Here is a 20,946-nt window from a genome sequence, read left to right as displayed (position 1 = left end):
TCTGGACTCATGTCATTATACATGACTCAGAAATCAGACAAAGCTTTTTCAGATTTTCACAGAAAATTTGCAATTGGTTTTGCCTGATTGACAACAGTGAAATAGTAATACTCTATATTACTTTGTTGCATATTCACAATAAATAGTTTTTGCAACTGATTAGTGAAAACAAATGGAATCATTCAATTTTTCTCGTGAGCTATTCATCACTTACAGACAAGGCAGTGTGAGAGATTAATCTTTAAATATTCTACTATAACAATATATATGAAAATAAAAACCTAATACTGGGTTGAAGCACCACCCATTTTTAAAACTTTTCTTCCAGCAGAGAGGAAAATAAATCACGTATTTCTCCTCAAGCATTTTATAAGCTCAGAATTGCAGAGGTGGCCAAGCTCTCAAAAATTCAAATGAACCCAGGTTTCTTACCAAAAATATTTCTAGTGTTGAAACAGAGTAGCATCAAGATGCAGGGAGCATCAAGAGGAAAGCAAGGTCAGGCTCAAATAAGGGGACTGGCACCCAATCTCTGGCTACCTTTGCTGCCAGAATTCTGGATGAATAGGCTACTTTAACCTTTCCAGAAGTCATCCTGCCAATAAATAGTGGCAGCAAACACACAAACCCAACCATTTTGATATAGTTCTCTTGCACACAGGAGGACTTCATGCACACTTGTCAAAAGCAACAAAGCAGGAAGGAGTTTGCGTGGGGTTTTCTTCAATAACATTTTGACATTCTTTAGAAGATTCAGCTGATGAGCGGAAATGTCAGTACTTGAATGTGGGCAAAACAAATGTTGCACTCCATTATTCCCTTCTGTCTTTCTTGTCACATGTATAGATGACACTATTTTGCCAAGCTTTTTGAAAGACAAGCCCCACATTCTTTTGCTCATTCTTGTGCAAAGGACCAAAGGAGGACAGTTGATGATTCAGGAGAAAGAGAAACAAGCAGGTAACTTTAGGAGAATTACACTGCTTTGGAAACATTAGCTGTCCTGAAGTGAATAGGATGCATGGAAATTGTTCATTCTTGATAACTGAGAAGTCTGTTGAGTAACAAAACAGGTTTTCAAAGCATTCTGAAATATGCATTCTATGGATAGTTCAACACACTCACGTGATTCTCTTCCAACAAACATATGATTTGGCCTATTGTCTAAACTAACCATTCGCTTAGCTTATGCTCTTCTTATTAATTTGCTAACTAATGTCATATTATGAGAGCTACTGGATTCTATCTTCCCAACACACCTCTTACAGCAAAGCTATCTCTAAGCATCCGTGTAATGGTATCTAACAAAAATAAAGCCTTCCCACAGTCTTGATCTAGACTATAACCACTCGTCTTAGGACTGTTTATATCTACCAGTACATAACAAGTGATAGCAGCAATAGACAAGCAAGTGTGTACCACACTAAATTGCCTTTATTTTTATTTAAGCCCAGTTGGAGCACTGCTGCATTCTTTTTCTTTAAGCTTCATTTAGCTGCTAGAATAACTTCTTTATCCAAGTCCTTTTGTATTTATTTATTTATTTTAAGTCCCTATTGCTAGTTTTCCTGATCTTTCCACAAGAAAGCGACAGTGATAAACAATGAAAACCGGAGCCCTTGGAAAGCTTCTGCATCTTGGCTAGAACACTTTGCTGAAGTAATGACGCGATTCCAATAAACAAACAGGCAGATTCATTTGCAAATCAATATCAATGAACTGAGCAGGAAATTGAGGGGAGTCATTATGCTCTAGAGCAGCCCACTAGCCTCTTGATTTATCTGTTCGCCCAAGGCCGCTGACAGTGTTCATAACTCCAATGATTCGGCAAAACAGATGGGACATAAGTGTTCACTTTTAATTACAGCAGCCAATGTGGGAGCTTCAGTTTGGGGAGACATTTTTGGGGATAAATTTTGTTTAAATGAACAGAATTTACTTCAGCTTTGTAAACATGCAAAGCACCTTTATATGACAATTCTTTAACTGGGTCATTACCTCCTTGTGAAGATTTATATGTACTTTTAATTCTAATTTTAGGTTAGTAATTTCAACAATGCAAATGCATCTCAATAAGTACCTACGTCACTCACTTTAACACTGTCACCACTATTATTTACTGGTGAGACCTCTAACTCTGTTTATTCAGTGAAGTTTGAAGCGAGTTAATACAAACGTATCATAAAGGGAAATGTTTGAAAGAAAAGTGGAAAAAAAAAGAGAGAATGAGAAAAACACAAATCCTCTAGCTAGAAAGGTTGAATTTCATTTTTCAAAGTAGTGAAATCAAAGAGACAAAGGTTATGTAAAACTTGTGGGAACATCCACATGTATGATCCAAAACAGGAAGTCAGCAGTTCAGGCTGTCCAGTATGACCAGGCTGATACCAACACACTCATGGTTTTTCTACTTTAAAGAACATATATCTTGTGGCTAATTTTCACGCTCTTATTTAAGTAGTATATGCAAGCACCCAACAGGGTCTTTCTTGTGTGGACAGCAGGAGAGCGAACAACATGATCAACTAACGACAGTCTCACAGTGAGATATTAAAAACAGAGTTTGAGGAATGAAAGAAAACCCCACATTATATGCAGTTGGACACTGCTTTTAACAACAAAAGATACACCAATGAGATTCAAATGATTATAGCATTTGATTTTTACAGTGGTTTAGAACTGCTTGAAAATGTACTTTTGCCAGGTGGCTTTTAGCTTCTATTCTTGAAAACTTCTGTCAGAAGTTTACAACCAGATGGAAATTACGAATCATACAGTTGACCTACGGTCCTCTTGACACCAGATCTGGTCATGAGCAGCAAACTGCTGGCTTTCTGTGGAATTCTTCTATTTAAGGATGTTTTCACAAAGTTGATCACTCACATAGATTTGAACTTGAAAGTGGCAAAGGATAGAGGAATCCTCTTGACAAGCTAGTACTTTCAGATACATCAGAAATTGTGCCTGAGTATCAGATAGAGTACCATAAGACCTGCTTATAAAAGAAGTAATGGGGAAAAGTACCACGTGTATAGCTTCACCCTGCACATAGTGGAGGAGTGCAATGGAGCAGACCATGCTGACATGCTGTCTTGAGCATCCCTGGCAGCTCAACCCTAGCACCAGCCTGCCTCCCACTGCGCACATGTCACTGCTCAGCACTGGCTAGCATGCCCTCTGCAGGCATTTCATGCCTTCCATCCCCACAAAGGCCATCTGCAGGAGCATGCTGCCCAAGAGTATACACAAACATCAATTCTATAAAGGTACATGCAAGAATAAAAAACTGTGCTGAGAATAAAAAATAGAGAATTTTCTTTCTTTTTCTTCAGTTATTCCTTCCTAACTAGTGTTGGGGAAAAAGGTATTTATTTTCACATATAACATACCTAGTTATTTTGAAAATTTCTATGTAAAATATTAAAATATTTTTACTTTTTCCCATGCAGCCTTGACAGGCAGGAGCTGACCTCACTGATTTTTTCCATTCAAATTATGTTCCCCAAATGATTATTCAAAACATCAAGTAGGCTTTTCCATTTCCCAGAACCATGGATCTGTTTTGGTGTCTCTATTCAACAGCCCCAGAATGGTGAAACAGACACTTCGCCTCAAGATATTCAGAAACAAGTGATGTTTTGACACTTCCTCTCAGATATTTCATTCAACTTGTTTTCCTTTTCAGCTAAGCTTGCAGCACTCATAAATGTTATTCAGAAATGACAAACAACAGCTTCCACGTGAGTTACCGTTAAAGTACAGAAGGCATGAAGTCCAGCTCCTGGCCAGGCTCTGTAGCTCAGCACTCTGTGCATGCACCAAAAGAGGTTTCTTGGCACTTGAAGAGCCAGACAGTACCAGGTTGACTTTTTCCTCCTCACTCTCATATTCAGACTTTGACTTTTCTTTGTTTTACTCTTCGTGTCTTTGCCATTCACAGAAAATTTGTTGGCAAAGAATCTGAGGAAGGTAGGCTTTCTGTACTGTCTGTGTTCCATCTGATCAGTATAACAAGTCCTCTGTCTGAAACAAGAACCAGTTCCAACAGAGTTTTTAAGATACCATCTTCCACCTAGTTTACAATGAGAGATTTTGACATATGCGAAATGCCATTGTTCTCAATGAGCTGAAACAGAACAACTCTGAGGAGCTCATGCTCTTCAGGGTTAATTCCCCTACTACTCTGAAAATAACATTCCTATTAAAGTCCAATCAGGCATTTAAAGAACAGGCATAAACATATTCAAACAGAATGAAAAAGACAAAATTTGAAGATGCAAATATAAACTAAAGGGGAGACTATCCAAACCAAGAACCTGAACATGAGATACTCCATTGTCTGATGATTTGGGCTGTATGAATCCTTCTGAAGAATTTCATGCAAATTACTCTATATAATTCTTCAGAAAAATAAAAATATATTTTTAAAAAGTGAAGTCTTAATTTTATACAAACTACTACACTACAGAAAAAACATCCTAAAGGAAAATAGAGGATATTCCTAGCTGCCAGGGGACATGTCCTGATGCACAGGTTCCTACACGCCTTTACAAATATCAGCCACCTAAGGCTCACTGATGCTCACAGCAGTGCTACACAATTTGGGGTCTTAAAAGAGGGAGTGGTCAGAGAAAGTCCAATTAATATATTCCCAAAGATTCAGGAGAATTTGGCATGAAGCTTCTAAGGACAATTCCTTATCAAAGTTTTGTCTCTTTAGTGCTTATTTTAGCTCTCATGCATGCCACACATCTTCCAGCTTGGACACTTTCACTGTGTATTTGGCCTGGGTGAGGTAACCATCTCATGCACACAGTGACACTTAGAGCACTTACAGCGCTATGGTGCCGCTTGCTTATGCAAACTATCAGGTAAGATAAATTGCAAAGATGTATTAAGTATTCATCCCTGTATCCTAGCAGAAGTGCTAGATTGTTCTGATTTTAAATCAGGGACCATACAGAACTGACATTCATTTCTTGTATGCCAATGCATTTTAGAAGTTGAACACTCAGGTAGTTATTTCGTTTCATTTTTGTTTATTTTATGCAGTAAGGTACATCTCAAAATATCCTCTAACAATTTTAAAGGAAAACGTGTTGGGGAACTTGTTATATTTTCAAATCAAGACACTTCCATTAAGCACAGTCACTGCCATTATTTTGATGCATGCTTTTTTTGAGGGGGGTTGTGCATGTGTGCGTTTTTTTATTGCTTTTATTTATTTATTTATTCATTTTCAGTTTGATCTAAAATATATAATTTTAAGTTGGAAGGAAATATTAATTACATATCAAGACCAATCACTCAAGGTGCTTTCCTGAAGAGTGTCCTTGGAATCCAATCACTATTTGCACATACATTAATAAAAGTGCAAAGCTTTTAAATCTGATTGCTTCAAGTTGGATGGACGGATGGCTCAATGCCAAACAAACTGATCTCATTCACAGAGCATGGTCTAAGCAAACTATAACTCCATTACATGGACAGGACTCAATTCAATAAATAAAATACAAATTTTAAAAGTTACCTGAGCAGCTCTTAAAATGCTCTGTAGGACTTTATGTACAAGCTGCATTATTTATCTGAAAATAAAGCCAACCTACTATTTGAAAAGTGCTATAATATCTGACACAGTTTGTATGGGTTAAAGGCTGCATGTCTGATATAAAAAACACTGGAGTGACAGGAATATCAGCTCCATTAAATGAAACAACTAGAGGTCAATAGTAGCAGTGACATACCTGGCAGTATCAAATGAAAGGATGACCTTTTGGGAAAGTTCTTGGTGTGACATTTAGAAGTTCAAGTGAACTCTGTCAAGGGCTCTCTTTCTCTGCAGCCCCATGCCCCAGAAGGGAAAAAAGGGACTAAAAATCCTGTACCCTCCACATTTGATGTCCCTTAGAGATAATAGTTAGGCAACTTCCTCAACAGGAAGAGATCAACCTTGAAAAATGATATTTAAATATATAAATATATAAAAATATATATATATATATACACACACACACACACATATATATATACATATATATATATATTAGCATAACTCTGATATACAACAAACAAACACAGTGGCAAAAAAAAAAAGCCATATGCCATTAGTTTGAAAAACAGCAAATCAATGTACAGAAGCGTGATTTATTGCTTCTGTGAAAATTTTAGCACAAAGATTTTTCCAGTAAAGAGACAGTACTAAAAACCTAAATTCTATTACAATTTGCCCACTATGAAACACAGTTTATGCTGTGACCCACACAAGACACAGTCAGAGCCACTCTTCTTTTATTCCCTTAGTCACTCTGCAAAGGATATGATCAAAATATGTGGAACACTGTCTCCTTTCTTCAGTAATACCGAAACGGAAGAATTCTGCTTGCTGCTGTTCGCTGAGAATGTGGAGATGTAGGGAGTGGAGAATGGAAAAAATATATCTACTATTTAGTGATCTTTAGCTTTCCAATCTGGAGGACAGAACACAAAGGAAACTTCATCCCTTCATTCCCAATGAGAACTGTAGAGACAAACAGGGCCAACTTCTAATTTGTCATTCTGGAGAGCATTTACTGTCTATCCAAAAATATGCAATCCCCAGCCTACAGCAACCTGCTGCCACTACCATCCTCTCCCTTCATCCCCACATATGCAATGCCTACCAGACCCCAGTACTTCTGAAGACATCTTCCACACAACTCATATCATAAGAATCAGAAGATATCCTTATATATATACCTTGACATTAAATTCTTTTTACTCTATTTCTCTTTCCTGAAGCCAGGAAGTAGTTGAGACTTCCCCCTTTTTCACGCACTTCACAGTTCTACACTGTTTGCCTTCTCCCTTTCAGCCTTAGCCCCTTTAATATGCATCTGTTGCCTTGACTCCCTCTCTCCTGATGTCAGGCTAAATCCTCTTGATTTTATCTTCAGTCTTCTGCACTCCAGAAAAACTGTTACTACTGCCATAACTTGTGAACTTTTACTAGCCAAATTCTAAAATATTGTTGCTCTTGGACTTGCCAGCTGTTTTAACACAGATGATCTTCTTTCTTCTTGATAAATCTCATTGTCCCAGCATTTCTCTCCTGGGTTTCCTCCTACACCACTCCTTCAGTATAGCCTTGCCAGGGAAGACTTTGGAATATTCTTCAAGCTCCTGAGGAAAATCTCTCATCAATTCTTTCTGTAATCTCCTCTCTTTATGCTAACTTTATCCAGCAAGCAAAAAAAAACAAATAATCCACTGCTATCCTCATGTTGTTCAGTCTTCATCTACTACTCAGTGATACATTTTTCATATTCTGCTCAGTCTCAATTGTTAACCTGGTTTCTGGATACTCTCATAAGCTTTATGGGGATAATGAGATTTCTCAATCCTCTCCCTTCAGGGAAAAGGAAATCCTTTTTCTCAGTCAAAATAGACAGCCATAACATCAGACCTGCCAATTTAGACTACAATCCAAGTGTCATCTTTGACTTACTTCTTTCAAAGCCTCTCATCCAGGATAAGCCCAAAATCTCCCAGATTCTTTAGACATAACCTTTCTAATAAACAATTCTTTATACCCATCTGTAATGCTAAAACTCCTTTCCCAGCTCTGATGACATTACATATTGATTACTGCAAAGTTCATCTTTATGACCTTAAAAACTGCAAGTTCCTCTCCTATCTTACAGAAACTTCTACTACAAAGAGGATCTCTACCCCATTCCTTTGATCACTTCACCTGTTCCCTCACATTGCTTCCAGAGTACCCCGATTATCTGTAACATCAAAGACATGATAACAATCTTAATTTCTAACACCATATAATTTTTCATCCCGGTCTTCCAGGTTACCTATAGTTCATCACTGAGATTTTGGCTCTGGTGTCAACTTCTATTTAAAATGGAAAAAAAAAAAAAAAGAATGCATCCACAAATCTTAAGACCCTACGTCTTTTCAAAATGTTAATTGCTGGGGTTCTCTCGCAAAGACTATTTCTGTCATTGAACAACCTTCTCATCCAGACACTGTCTGTCACCTCTCATACGCTGTAAACTCTTTGGGGACACATGTTCATACAGCATCCAGTCAAACAACATCCCAGTTCACAATTAGGCACTCATGTAATACAAGCGCAGTATTTATGATAGTACTCATGGTACTAACAGCAGCAGTAGGAAAATAATTATTAATGGGATTATACTATTTAAAACAAGCAAAAAAGAAAACAAAGAAAACCAACAACTTATATCCTTGCTGTTGTATAATGTACAAAGGTAAATGAAGGACCTGGCACATCATGTTTTATGCTGATGATACACTGTTCTATTTGTTTGACACGGAACACTCTTGGCCTGAGGAAAAGACAATCTCATTGCATGGTTATCACACTGTCTCAAGTTATAAGCTTAATTTAATTGGATCTAACTGCTTGCCCATAATGCACAAGGTTCCTGAATATTTCTTCCCTCACATTTCCAGAGAGCTCAGATGAGAATTTACCTCAGATTTTCTGAGAGCTCTGACATTCTGAACTGCGAAGAAATAACCATCAGTGCTGTCTCCTGCGTGCTGGCAGTGCTACAGCAGCGAAGGCTGACCCTTGCACCTACACTACATGCATAGAAAGAACTTTAATAGAAACAGAGCACCAGTCCTTGTTTGAGATTAATCTTCTCAAACGAAAGCAAATCTAGACCAAGGTTTTATCTTGCACACATACTGCTGTGCTGTATGCTGCAAGCAATTATTGAAGGCTTAAATCATTTTCCAAATTGGTTTGAAACTAAACGTAAGTCTTAGGTAAATATCATTTCATTTCACCTACTAAAAGTGATTAAAAACCTCCTCTGAAAAAGATGCAAAGCAGGTGCAAATAATTATTAGCGATTATTACTCATCCTTTCTTTTCAGGATAAATGGCCTTCCTCTATAACCTCTGAAAAGAGGTAATGAATTGAGCCAATGATTTCCTTACTCTAGCACATCAGGTCTACTAGTGCTTCTTTGGAGAGAGATGACTGACAGACAGAGCAGAAGTCCCAACTCCAAGTCAGTCCAGGTGCTCAAAGGCACTTGCAGATGTGTCCATGGGAAACATCAACCTGTAACCACAATTTCTACGCACTGGTGTTGAAAGTTCAAAAATTGAATGCATTATACTTGTAACGTGTTTCATAATCCTCAAAGTCAAGCTACCATAACACAGTAAGCTGAACAACTCACTGAAGGTTTGTCAAAAGTTAGAATTGGAAAATGGTAAACAGCTTCTGTGCGAGTTACAAATGCAAATTACATTGTTCTGATTTTTATAAGAAAAGTATTTCTTTTTTCCATGAAGCTCTACTGCTTCTGCTAAAGTCTTACAATAGATAAACACTGGTATAGTGATGAAATGCAAATGCAAGAACATATTTTAAAATTAATCACCCATAATTAATTAGTAATCTCTACTTTCTGGTAAATGACAGATAAATTGCAGAAAATTATCCTTGCTATGAACGATAAAGTCATCTGCAGATATACTGTATTTTAGAGAAATATGTCACAGATATTAATGTATTGTAATGACCACAGATATGTGAGAATATTGTATTTAATCTTCCACTACATTAAAAATACATATATATAATCTTTGACTTTAAATTGCACAGCATTCCAGGAGCCAGATGAGCAATCCGAAGTAAAATAATTTGATAAAAATGGCCTTTGAATATAAAGGAGTTAGGAGAGAGGATGTTTTCTAGTAGCTCTGGTATTTTAGTGCTCACTAGAGACTTGATCTCTTTGCTCTTATAGAAAAACTAATCCTGGATGCCATTCAAGATGATATTAAAGAAAGTGAGCTGCATACTACCCAACAGGACATTTCCAAGTCCTGTTTCCAAGTCATTAATAGCTTTTCTTCTTTAAAAACAAAACCGTGAACAAATAAAACCCAAAAGCGAACACGACCATCTCAAGTTTGAGTTCTTTCCTCCTTCAAGTCGTTACCTGATTCCTCCACTGCTCCAGTTCCTTGGCTTGACCAACAGCAAAGTGGCTTCTCCAGCCTCAGGCATTTCTGATACTACATTAATTCTAAGCACACATTTATCACTAGATTGCTCCAACCAGTGCCCCAAAACAGAGCATGCAGTTCTGAGTCATAGCTAAGTCCTCCACCATGGACAGAGAGGAGGACACTTCTTTGTAGCATAATTCACTAAGCTTTGTCCATTTCACTTAAGAGCAGTTTCAGCAGCAGTTCACTTTTGAAACTTTTATCCAAGGAGCACTGAAGGGATTGCTCTCAACACCAGTCTCTTTGAGACTTCAGAAGGAAATTTCCACCAATCCATAGCGGTGGTGGAAATTTCCTTGTCAATAATACCACGACCTTCTGTTTAGGTTGTTCTCTTCCCACATAATTTTTCTCATTTACATCTTCTCTATCTTGAATATAAGCTGTGTATGTATTGCGTTGTTATTCTCTCAACAAGGTGATCTAAAACTATCAGCTTTGGTAAGCCTTAACTGCTATCAGATGCTTGTTCTTTCTGCTCACCTAATCCACATTAATTGCTAATTTTAACAATTGCTTTTGTTAGAAAACAACAAAATGAAAACATCTATTTTTTAGTAGGCTTATTCACTCCTGTAATTATAATGAGCCATTCCTTTCCAATTTCTTGAGTTCGTTGTTCTATTCTTCTACTTGCCACTTCATGTGCCTTCTCTTTCACTAGCTCATCTGCCTTTGACCCTATGTTCAACATCATCAACCTTTACAAAACAAGAATACAATCTACACTGTTACCCAAAGTCTCTACCTTGTTCCGCTTTGTAACAGGACTATTTCAGCCAGACTCTTTCTTCCCATAACTATTTATTTAAAAGGAAATTTAGGATTAACTTGTTTATCCATATCTTAAAAAATAAAATAATTCCTTATGTAGTAAATTATGTTTTCCCTGTCTATCCTCCTGGAATAAGGTTTCAGGCAAAAATAATAGGCCTATAAAAGATGTCAGAGACAGCATTAATGTTACTGAAGACTCAGGCCTTCCTGAATTTCTGCTGCTTGGGTTCCAAACCCCTTCTTGGAGTGCACTGCAGTCTACTGATGCCAACCCTGCTCAAAGAGCAAGAACAGCCAGTTTCTGTACATACTGATTTAATGACATTAAAAAATAAAAATAAAAATAAAAATAAAAAGATGTCCTATTCATGAGCCCAGTCAACAGAATCAAAACAGGATATAAAATACAGTTCCTTCAAATCAGACATTTTATCTATCATACTGAGAGATTTACTTAGAGTGCTAAGTAAAGCAGTTTTCAGATTCATAAAGACTTAGTGCAATTCTTGCCAATGGACTCAATCTCCATAACTTGTTTCTCAAATGCTCCCCAGGCCTCAGAAAACTGTTGTTTTATTGTTAGAGAAGTACAGAATTGGATGCAAGCCTCATATTTCTCACTATTGCAACACTCGGGTTCAAAATTTGATGCAACATTACTAGCTGACTCAAATAAAAAGGATTTCCAAGAAGTATAATCACTAAAGCATACCTTCAGTGATAGAAAAGAATATTTACATGAAGCTGTGTAAGCATTTAAAGAAGTTGTTTATTCACCAAATTTTGACGTAGTTTTTCTCTCTTCACTGAGTCCATAAATCTAAACCAGAAGTAAATGATTGCTCCAAACATATTCTTGCAGTGATCCCGTATCTTGGATCACTCACAGTGATGTATTTGGTTTATTGGTTTGCGTGATTTTTGCTTGTTTTTTAGTTTTCTTTTTGTTATTGTTTTTATTTTTCTTGTTGTTGCTTGTCCCGAAGGAAATAAGTTTGCTTTTAAGTCCAATTATCCCAACACAGGAAGCTTTGTTTTCAGTCAGGTTGTAACAGGTTAATGAGGTTTGTTTGGGTTTTAATTATAGCTAATATTCTCTTTAACCACAAAGAGTCTTACTGTATTGCAACTGTCAACAACAGCACAATTATAGCTCTGAGGAAGAATCAAAAAATCAGATGGGGATTTGCTAAACATCAGGCAGGTGTAATTTACCTTGAAGTATTCTACTGTCGTATTGCTATTATTTCTAACATCTGTTACCAGCACTCGTAAATCATTATCAGCTCTTTAAACAAAGGAATTACTTTCTAAAAACAGAAGACACATAATATTTTTCTCTGAAGTTATTCACCAGTATTTCAAGATGTTTACATACTGTACATCAAACAGAAACACAAACTAATACACCATAAATAAAAAAGAGATGTATGCCAACATGAAATACCAAGTGCCAGAAAATCAGTATTAAACTATTTTTTCCTATTAAATTCTAAAAAATAAATGTCTTTTTTTTCTTATGAAAAAAGATTTTGCACATTTACTTGTGGGTGCAGTGTGCAAGATGCCATAAATAATTCCTGCAGCTCCGATCAAGTAATAGTGTGTCACTGACTGCAGAAGGGAAAGAGAGAAGTCTGAAGCATTGGTCACAAACAAGTGCCAACTGGGAGTATTCCAGGAACAAGGTACTCAGCAACTCTGATGACCAGAAATGAAGGAAGGCCACAAATCATTGCAAAATAGTGCAGAAACTAACAGCAAAATCTCTTGTTTTCACTTTCTATTTTTTTTTTCTTTTTACTTCTAAAGAACTAGTCAGACACATAAGAGCCAGAAAAGTGAAAAAGAGTAATCATTACTTTCCAGTGAGTATACAGAAGTGACTACATAAGCAGGTCAGAGATAAACTATAACTCAAACAAAATTCCTAACGTTCTGGAAGAGAATATCTTCAGCTGCTGCTGAAACTGAACGATTCAGAGAATTCTGCCTCAACACTACAGAGTTTTAGCATTAATTTTTAATGGAATTAATCTGCTCGCTATTATACATTTTTTATTTTTGCTTTTTACTTGTTTGCAGTACCAGGCATTTGACATGCAAAGAGCTCTGCTTCTGGCTGGCATGCTGCAGTGATACACATACATACTGTGCACCTTACTGCAGTAAGCTTACTAGCTTACAGGCAGGACAGACTCACAAGTAATAATATCATTCTCAAAGACCTATCTAAACAGAAATATTTTGCACTTCACTGAAGCTGCCAAAAAACAAGTCATGCTGAGTTAAAGGTTTTGTAAAGCCAAGAATTCCTTCTCTTTTCAAATCAATAACCACATGCAACTGTTACAGTTTCCGCTTTACTGGTTTACAAAAGTACAAGTGATAACACTGAAAAGTAGGATGACTGAAGTCTATAAAGCAACCAATGTCACCCACGGTTTTCGAGAAAAATCTCATCAAATTATACATCCCAAAGAAACCATATGAGTTCTGTGAAGAAGAAAAAAGAGAGCCTCAGCAACAGTTACTGCAAATTTGCAATAAGAAACTTAAGAAACCCTAACCTACAAGATCGTACGCAGTGTAAAAGACGTACAAAGTCTAAATTTATTCACACCAACAAATGTTTCCTGATGGGTCTTCAGGAGGACCCCTTGGTCATCTAGCACATTCCTTCAAACTAGTTCAGTTAAGATGGCTACGTTAAGCTACTCAAGCATTTGATTTAGTGTGCTCTTGAATGCCCTGAAGGACAATGCCTTGCTGACCTCTTGCCAACCACTCACTATGTCTAATTGACCTCCCTGGGAGAAAACCTGCCTTGTTTAGCTTCAGGTCATAACTTCCTGCTAGACCACCCATCATCACCTCAAATAATTCCTCCTCCTCCTTCTCTCATGTTTGTTCTCAAATATGTCAGTTATATTCCCTTAGGCAGGCAGTATATACTGTGCTCTGAGACCTGTCTTCACAGGTCATGCTCTCCTATTCTTTTATCGTTCTTGACACCAATCTTTGAACTGTTTTCATGTCACTATAAAGTGTAGAGCTCTTAATGATAAAAGCAATTCCTACAAATCTATTTCTACTTACAATCAAAAGAACGTATCCATTGGCAAGTGAAAGAGGCAGGCAGAACCTGACTCTCCATACCTCAATAACTGAATTTTCCTCTGTTCTTTCTATAAATTGACTTGCAGGGAGATCACACAGTCTGGTCTTCCAAAAAAAAAAAAACAAAACAAAAAACCAAAAAGCCAACAACCCCCAAAAACTCCACAAACCTAATTTACTTCTGCTCTTACATGCTTACTTGTAGTTGAGAATGGTCTCACATGCAAACTGAACAATGGCACCACGCCACAGGACTTCTGCAGGTAGAGAAGGAAACATCTCTCAACATGAGTAAGGAAAGGCACTTGCTCCATAGATTAGGTTTGCTTCAATCCCAAAGCACAACCACTTAACGGAAAACCAGGGATGGATACTGTTTTATAAATATACTTACCTTCTGTTTAATGAATAGGCCAATTACACGCTTATACCTACACCATCAAAATAATGGTTTTTTTCCTTCTCTTCTCCCTCCTCTCAGAGTCATAACAACTCGGTAGTATAATAATCAACCCTTAAAACCTATAAAATTGTTAGTAATCTCTGCTGCAGTAAGGCTGACATATCACAGAATCTGATACTGAGAATACAAAGCCAGTAAAGTAAAAATGATGACTAAACAAAAAAAAACAGGAAGAAAAAAAAAAACCCTAAAACTGAGTTCTTCTGTGCTTCAGAAAGTATTTCATAGATGAGATTTCATCTTTAGATCTCATCTGTAGTTGGAATCTCTCTTGCCCACCCAAGAGATGATGAGAAGGACTGAAATCTGGATCCATATTTTCACAGGGAAAATGTATCACTTTCAATATCAAACAAGCAAAATAAATCTTGTGACAGCTTCAAATGACTGATAGCTCTGAGTTTTTGCTTAGAAAAAAAATTGTTACAATCATTCATGTCAGGATTCATAATCCAGACAGTCTGAGAAAGTCTCTTATTATGCATTCCTCAAGAGGGCCTCAATGAAGCACTTCAAATGAAAATAAAAATCAAGATTTGTCATTTAGCCAGCAGATTTTAATCAAAACTGGCTGAAGTTTTTCAGACAAAATAAAATAAAATAAATAAACCTAAATTTTAAAGATCAAGTCTTTGATTTTTTTTTCTTAAATTGTTATTTATTTCTTAGAGATTTATTTTTTGCCCCAAATGTTAAAAGAAAATTTGTTTCAAATCTTGAAACAACTTCCAAGCTGTATTACTGCTAGTGATCCAGATTCAGTCTTCATATTATTGCATGAAATATTTACTAACTGTTGAAATATGTAAATCAAATGGAATTTTCTCTTCCACTGTTGTATCTTGCGAACAATGTATTTCTGTAAATTATCTGAAAACACGTATTTCAATTAAGCAGAAAGTTGCTATTCCAGTCCAATCTGTGCTGCAGATAATCAGTTGCACCTATGGCCTATGTCCAGCCTCCAACACTGAAGGATTCTTCCCTACCTCACACACCTTGCATCTTGAGTCTTTTGAGAGCACTTTTGAAAGATTTACATTTTCTTTTATAAAGCTTTTCTGAATCAATCAAGATTCAATACAGGAAGATTGCCAAATAAATTACTTTTCATTTCTGCCTACAGTTAAACTCCTGCAGGGATCTGGAAATATATCAAGATCATTAGCCTTAATGCCTATAATAGACACCGCTTTAAGGTGAAGTGAGTAGTAAAACAGTTTAATACATTAGCCCCTACACTCTGGAGACCTGCAGGGTCCCAGCCAGGCTCATACGTAACTCTTGATAACATTTGCAGGAGTCTGGGACACTGAAAGGCAATGCTACTAGCCAGTGCGGGTCCTAATAAAACACACGTCAATTTCTTCTCAGTACGTGCTTTAGAAACTTTGTTAGAACCCACTGGAAAACAACCTCACCTATTTTTGCTGGAGGTCTGCTATGAAGCAAATAACACTACTGACTGAGCTGTATAAGCTAACTCTACTTCTAAGGCATGAACGCCCTTGTTCCTCAACTGAAAATCCTTGTGCGTGCAAAAACACAAGTGAAGTCTGCCCCTGTGCTTAGTCCTGCTCAAGCTACTCCTTTGCGTTGTTTATATATAATAAAATTAACTCCATTAGTTCTAAAAATTAGCATTTGAACATAAATGTGGAAGATTTACTTATTTTTTTTAAGTGCCAATGAGCTAATTTAACTTGCATAAAAAAAAATCTTTTTTTTTTTTTTAATTTAGCAGGCTATGATGTGGCAAAACTGGTAATTATAAACAGGTGACATCAATATTTTAATTTCTTGTTTCAGCCTTATCCCCAGTTGGTTAAAAAAACCCAACTATCTAAATGCCCAATTCTTCACTAATGAACATACGTGAAAGTCAGGCTGAGAATCCAACTCACATTCTCAACTCTGACATATAAAAAGCTCTGCTAAATAATAATTATTTAATATTTCAAAAGCTGAATAAAAAAAATTAATGCAAAAAATTAGCCCTTAGCACAACATTAATTATGAGTTCGCCCAACAGCCACATCCCTGTCCTAATGAGCATTAATGAATCCAAGAAATCGTCAAGAAAAGGCAAACATACAATTCCTACTTTGTACTTGATAAAACACAGTGATTCAGCTGCCAAACATCAGTGCTGCACACCTTTGCAATATGTCAGGAGATTTCCAAAGATATTTCCAGAAATGTTAAGTTTCCTTTTTTATATACCGTAGTAGATTTTCCAACCAATTGCAGACAGTGGTTGGAATCCAGGTCAAAAATATTGGTACGGAAGACAGCCAAAAAAAAGAATAATTTCACCACTGAACTGCATTTTATATTGAAAGTGCTCATCTGGCCTCCACCACCCCATTTGCATTCACTGCAAAGTTTGCATTAAATGAGGTACCTTCATTACATTTTTATACTCTGAAGCTGATCTGACAAAGAACATTTGATGCTTACCAACCACCACAGCCAAAATCTACCACTTCCAAAAACCTGGCTAGGTATCACATAAGTCATTATACACATTCCTGAAACGTGGATAAAAATAACTGTTCACTGACCTCATTGATAAAAGTCTGGGCTCCCCGTGGGCTCAGAAGTAAGATAGCCCTTCGTAATGTGTCCCGATAGCGGTTCAGCTCTTCTGTTTTCATTGTAGTGAAAAGGTTGGCAAAGACTCTGCTGATGTTCCTGTCCACTTTTTGTAATGACACATCAAGTCCCAGTCTGGAGGCCTGATCGAGAAATCCCTGTAGTCCACGTATATCTGTAACAAAGGAGTCCAAAAAAAAAAAAAAATGGGGAAAGAAAAGAAAAGACTGCTGCATCAACCTTTGCCAATTAGGCAAGAATCACTAATTATGTGGAAAAACACTCCCTTTTTTTCCCACAGTGCTGTCAGAAGAGCATTACATACAGCCTCACAGGTCTAGGGTAGCATGCTGTTCCCTCTCACAGAAAATGGCGGGAAGGAAAACCCATCAGTTCTCTTCCGGGAGTTTCCTGAAAGACTCTTTGGAAGGGCAGAATGTGTGTCTGCATGGCTGTGGATACCTCTCTCAGCTGCTCAAGAACACAGGGGTGAACCTTGCACAGAGACAGTCCCTCACAAAGTGAAGCACATTTCAAATGAAGAAAGCCAACAGAAGATAGAGAAGCAGGGGGATAAAGAACTCAACCCTAAACCTCCTTCCTCCTACCACAACCTGTCATGCTCTTCTCTTAAAATTTAAGGTGTTCCCTCCATTTGATATCCTCACTTTTTTCTTCTTCCCCATATACAAATTGATGAAACACCACACAAAGCTGCAAACTATTATGAGATATTCAACTATAAAAACCTTCAAAATCTGTTCATGTGAGCTCTGTCCCTCAACTTCAAGCTGACTGAAGAAAGTAAGTTTTGCTAACCAAATTTGTTAGGACACTGACATGGAAGAACACATTTCATTACACTTTCATGCTGAAAACTGCTGGTTCAAACTGTACTCCATCTTCATGACTATTAGCGTTTTTCAATAATAAATGTCTGAGTTTTTATTTCGTACTGAAATTTCAAGCAAGGAAAAGGTCAAAGCTTCTATTGAACCAGGTTGCTCTCAATATTAATAGTGACCTGACAGCAGCTGTACCATGTCATAAGGAGCCCTTAATTCTATTTAAAATATGTATAACTTGTCTCGATAAGAAGGCATTTTTAAGTCTCCTCATATTCACTTCTCACACTTTCATTATGAAATTTCCTGGATGAGACTGAAAGGTGTAAGCTAGAATAATCATCCAAATAGATAGCCATTTTAAAGCAAAAAGAACAAAACTTTTGGGACAAACAGTTTCATGGAAGGCAGCACTGCTGCTTTGTTAAATTGCAGGGATTGTGCACAGTAACTCTTAATCATTTTTTATCTCAAGTACGTGATCAAACTGGAAATATGCTGACTGATGAGACCCAAAGAACCTTGGAAGCACAAATCCAGCCATGGCTGTGGTAGCCAAGGGACAGGCTCAGAGACGATGCCTCCATCAGGGCAGTCTCACCCCGAGCCGTTCATTCATAGTGAACATCACCATCACCAGACCACCCCTGGACACAGAACCAGGCAGCTGGCAAAGAGGAGTGGACATCATCTTTTTTCTTTGCACCCAGACACAGCTCTCCTGAGCAGGCTGGGTCCTGGGGTAGAAATAGGAGAGAGACAGTTTCTACCCTTCCTTTCCCTTCAAGCAGAATTTCATTCATTCATGGCTACTCCACCATCCTCAGCATATCAAAGAGATACTTGCTTTTCCCTGTTCAGAGAACTTTACTACAGTACTAATGATGTCTATAAACTACGGCATAAAATCTGTTGTTTTTTTTTTTTTTGTTGGTTTTTTTTTAATTCTGAAAGAAGAAAGTTCTGATAAAATTTTAACCATCAATACTGTAGGCACCACTGAAGAGAATGGACAAAAAACCGAGCTTATTCAAGTCAGCAGAATTCCTTGCTGCCTCATATGAATAGGCTCTTAGATCACTGCTCATTTTGGTGTTACATGATGATAAAATACATATATGGATTTCTTTTTTCTTTCCCCACAAAAGAAGTGCTGTATGAGATAGAACAAAAGTAACATCTTGGCAGACTGCACTAGCTGAAGGTCTTAAGTGCAATGTATCAGGATCAGTTCAGATAAATAGTAAATACTATATCCAAATGTAAAACTCTGAAAGTCATCTCGAGTATACCCATGTTTTTATCTAAACATGGAAAAGAACAGAAATTAAGCTAGTGATATGATAACCACAGTAGAGTTAACTTGGACAGAGTTGCAAAGATGATGCCTCCAGCCAAGCCCATGCTCAGGACAGATACCCTTGTGGGGTTCTGCTGGGAACTCAGGCCAGCCTACAGCAGCTCTGTCACACACAGGCTATCTACTAGGCATGCTTGGTCTCAAAAATCCTGAGTCACTGAAGAGGAGTTGAAATATGCCAGATGAATTCAGCACTCGTATAATCGCTAAATATTGTGGGTTGTTGAAGTAATGACAGTGACAAACAACTACTGTCTACAGGTTAAAGAATTTTCTTAAAGTTGTCAAGCTAAGTTTAGATTTTACTAATTTAAATTCAATAAACTTGTGTTCATTGCTATACATATGCTCACTTCATGGATCTATGATACCAGAAAAATATTTTTTAATGCTGTTTAGTCCTTCAAGAATGTCTGTAGTGCTTGACTAACAGTAAGAAAATATGTTTAAGAAATACATAGCTTACTAACAAACTGACATCTGTATAAGCATCTGAATTTATAATTGCACAAAGGAATGCTGCTTACCAAAAACTGACTGTGCTGCTATTGCTCTGGGTTTTTTTCCTTATGTTTTCAGGTGAACCTCTGAATCGCAGGTTAGAAAAATTGCTGTAGACCAGTGTAAAGCACTTTATGCATATGGTAAGACAATTTGGACTTGGGAGAGCATTTTGTACTCCCCCACAATTTCTTTTCCCCACAGGAAGACAGTCTATTTCCCCTTCTGAAAAAAAAAAAAAAAAAAAAAAAGAAAAAAGAAAAGGACACATTTTTTCCAGCTTGACAACAATGCAAACTTCAAAATGGAAGAAACTGTCCAGGCTGAAGTGTACAAACACAATCTGTCAGTTTTTCGTAGATATAAATGAACATGAATTTATGCAGTGTTGGCAATTAGAAAGAATTGTATGACTACCTTCCTCAATGCTGACACACCTGTTCCTACATGACACTGGGGAGGAGGGGAAGGCTTAGTGGGAACTCAGAAGTGGAAGAGGGAACTGAAGAGCAGTTTGCAGGGGTGAGTAACCACTTTTGCTGCCTGACTAATGGGACCTTTCTTCTCAAATAATTATTTGCAATTGTTACCAAGAGGGCAATCAATTCTTAAAACACGCGAGTACAGAGACACAAACACATGCACATATGCAGGAGCATCTGCTTATAAATCATAATGAATTAAGCTCAGCTTTATTTTGTCTGACATACTGCATAAGAACATAACTTGATCTCCTCATTTTTTCTACATTTAGTAGATTACAAATCCATGCAACTTAAAATAAAACCAGATCTTTGTTCCATGGTAGCTCAAATATTAGCAGAAATTGAATTATGAATTTCATTCTATACATGCATTTGTTAAAATGCACATGCTTTGTCTCCTGTAGTCTTAACACTGACTCTTAACATTTTATTAATGATCAGATTCTAATGTTACAATTATCCTGAACTACTAATAATAATTCCCCATGCCCCATCATTTCATACTTCACAGGAAAAGCATAGCAATCTCAACTAAATAAACTGTTAAATGCTGTCTGATAAAGAAAATAGCAGTTTGCTGTATATACACAACTCACAGCCATCTTTGCCTTTAGCAGTTACTTTAACTCAGAGTGTAGCCTATACTCAACTACAAAAATCACACGGTGCGACTTTAATCATCTAACTGTCCATGTATACTCAGTTCATGCATATTTAACATGCCAAGCAGAATTTCAGAGACATCATCT

The 20,946-nt window shown here is 37.1% G+C and overlaps 1 protein-coding gene across 2 annotated transcripts in view; it reads right to left on the bottom strand.

The window, feature by feature from the left end:
- Positions 1-20,946, bottom strand: part of GRID1 (glutamate ionotropic receptor delta type subunit 1) — a 489,114-nt gene that overhangs the window by 201,412 nt on the left and 266,756 nt on the right. For both annotated transcript variants that reach the window (XM_065746782.1, XM_065746783.1), the window contains one exon: positions 16,976-17,181. In XM_065746782.1, the coding sequence (XP_065602854.1) occupies positions 16,976-17,181 (206 nt within the window). The remainder of the gene's footprint in view (positions 1-16,975; positions 17,182-20,946) is intronic.

This window comes from Cyrtonyx montezumae, unplaced genomic scaffold, assembly GCF_038088225.1.
Source record: "Cyrtonyx montezumae isolate F1298 unplaced genomic scaffold, pur_monq_1.0 scaffold_4, whole genome shotgun sequence".
NCBI classification, from domain to species: domain Eukaryota; kingdom Metazoa; phylum Chordata; class Aves; order Galliformes; family Odontophoridae; genus Cyrtonyx; species Cyrtonyx montezumae.
Note: the sequence above shows the minus strand (reverse complement) of the source record. Positions and strands in the feature narration are given on the sequence as shown.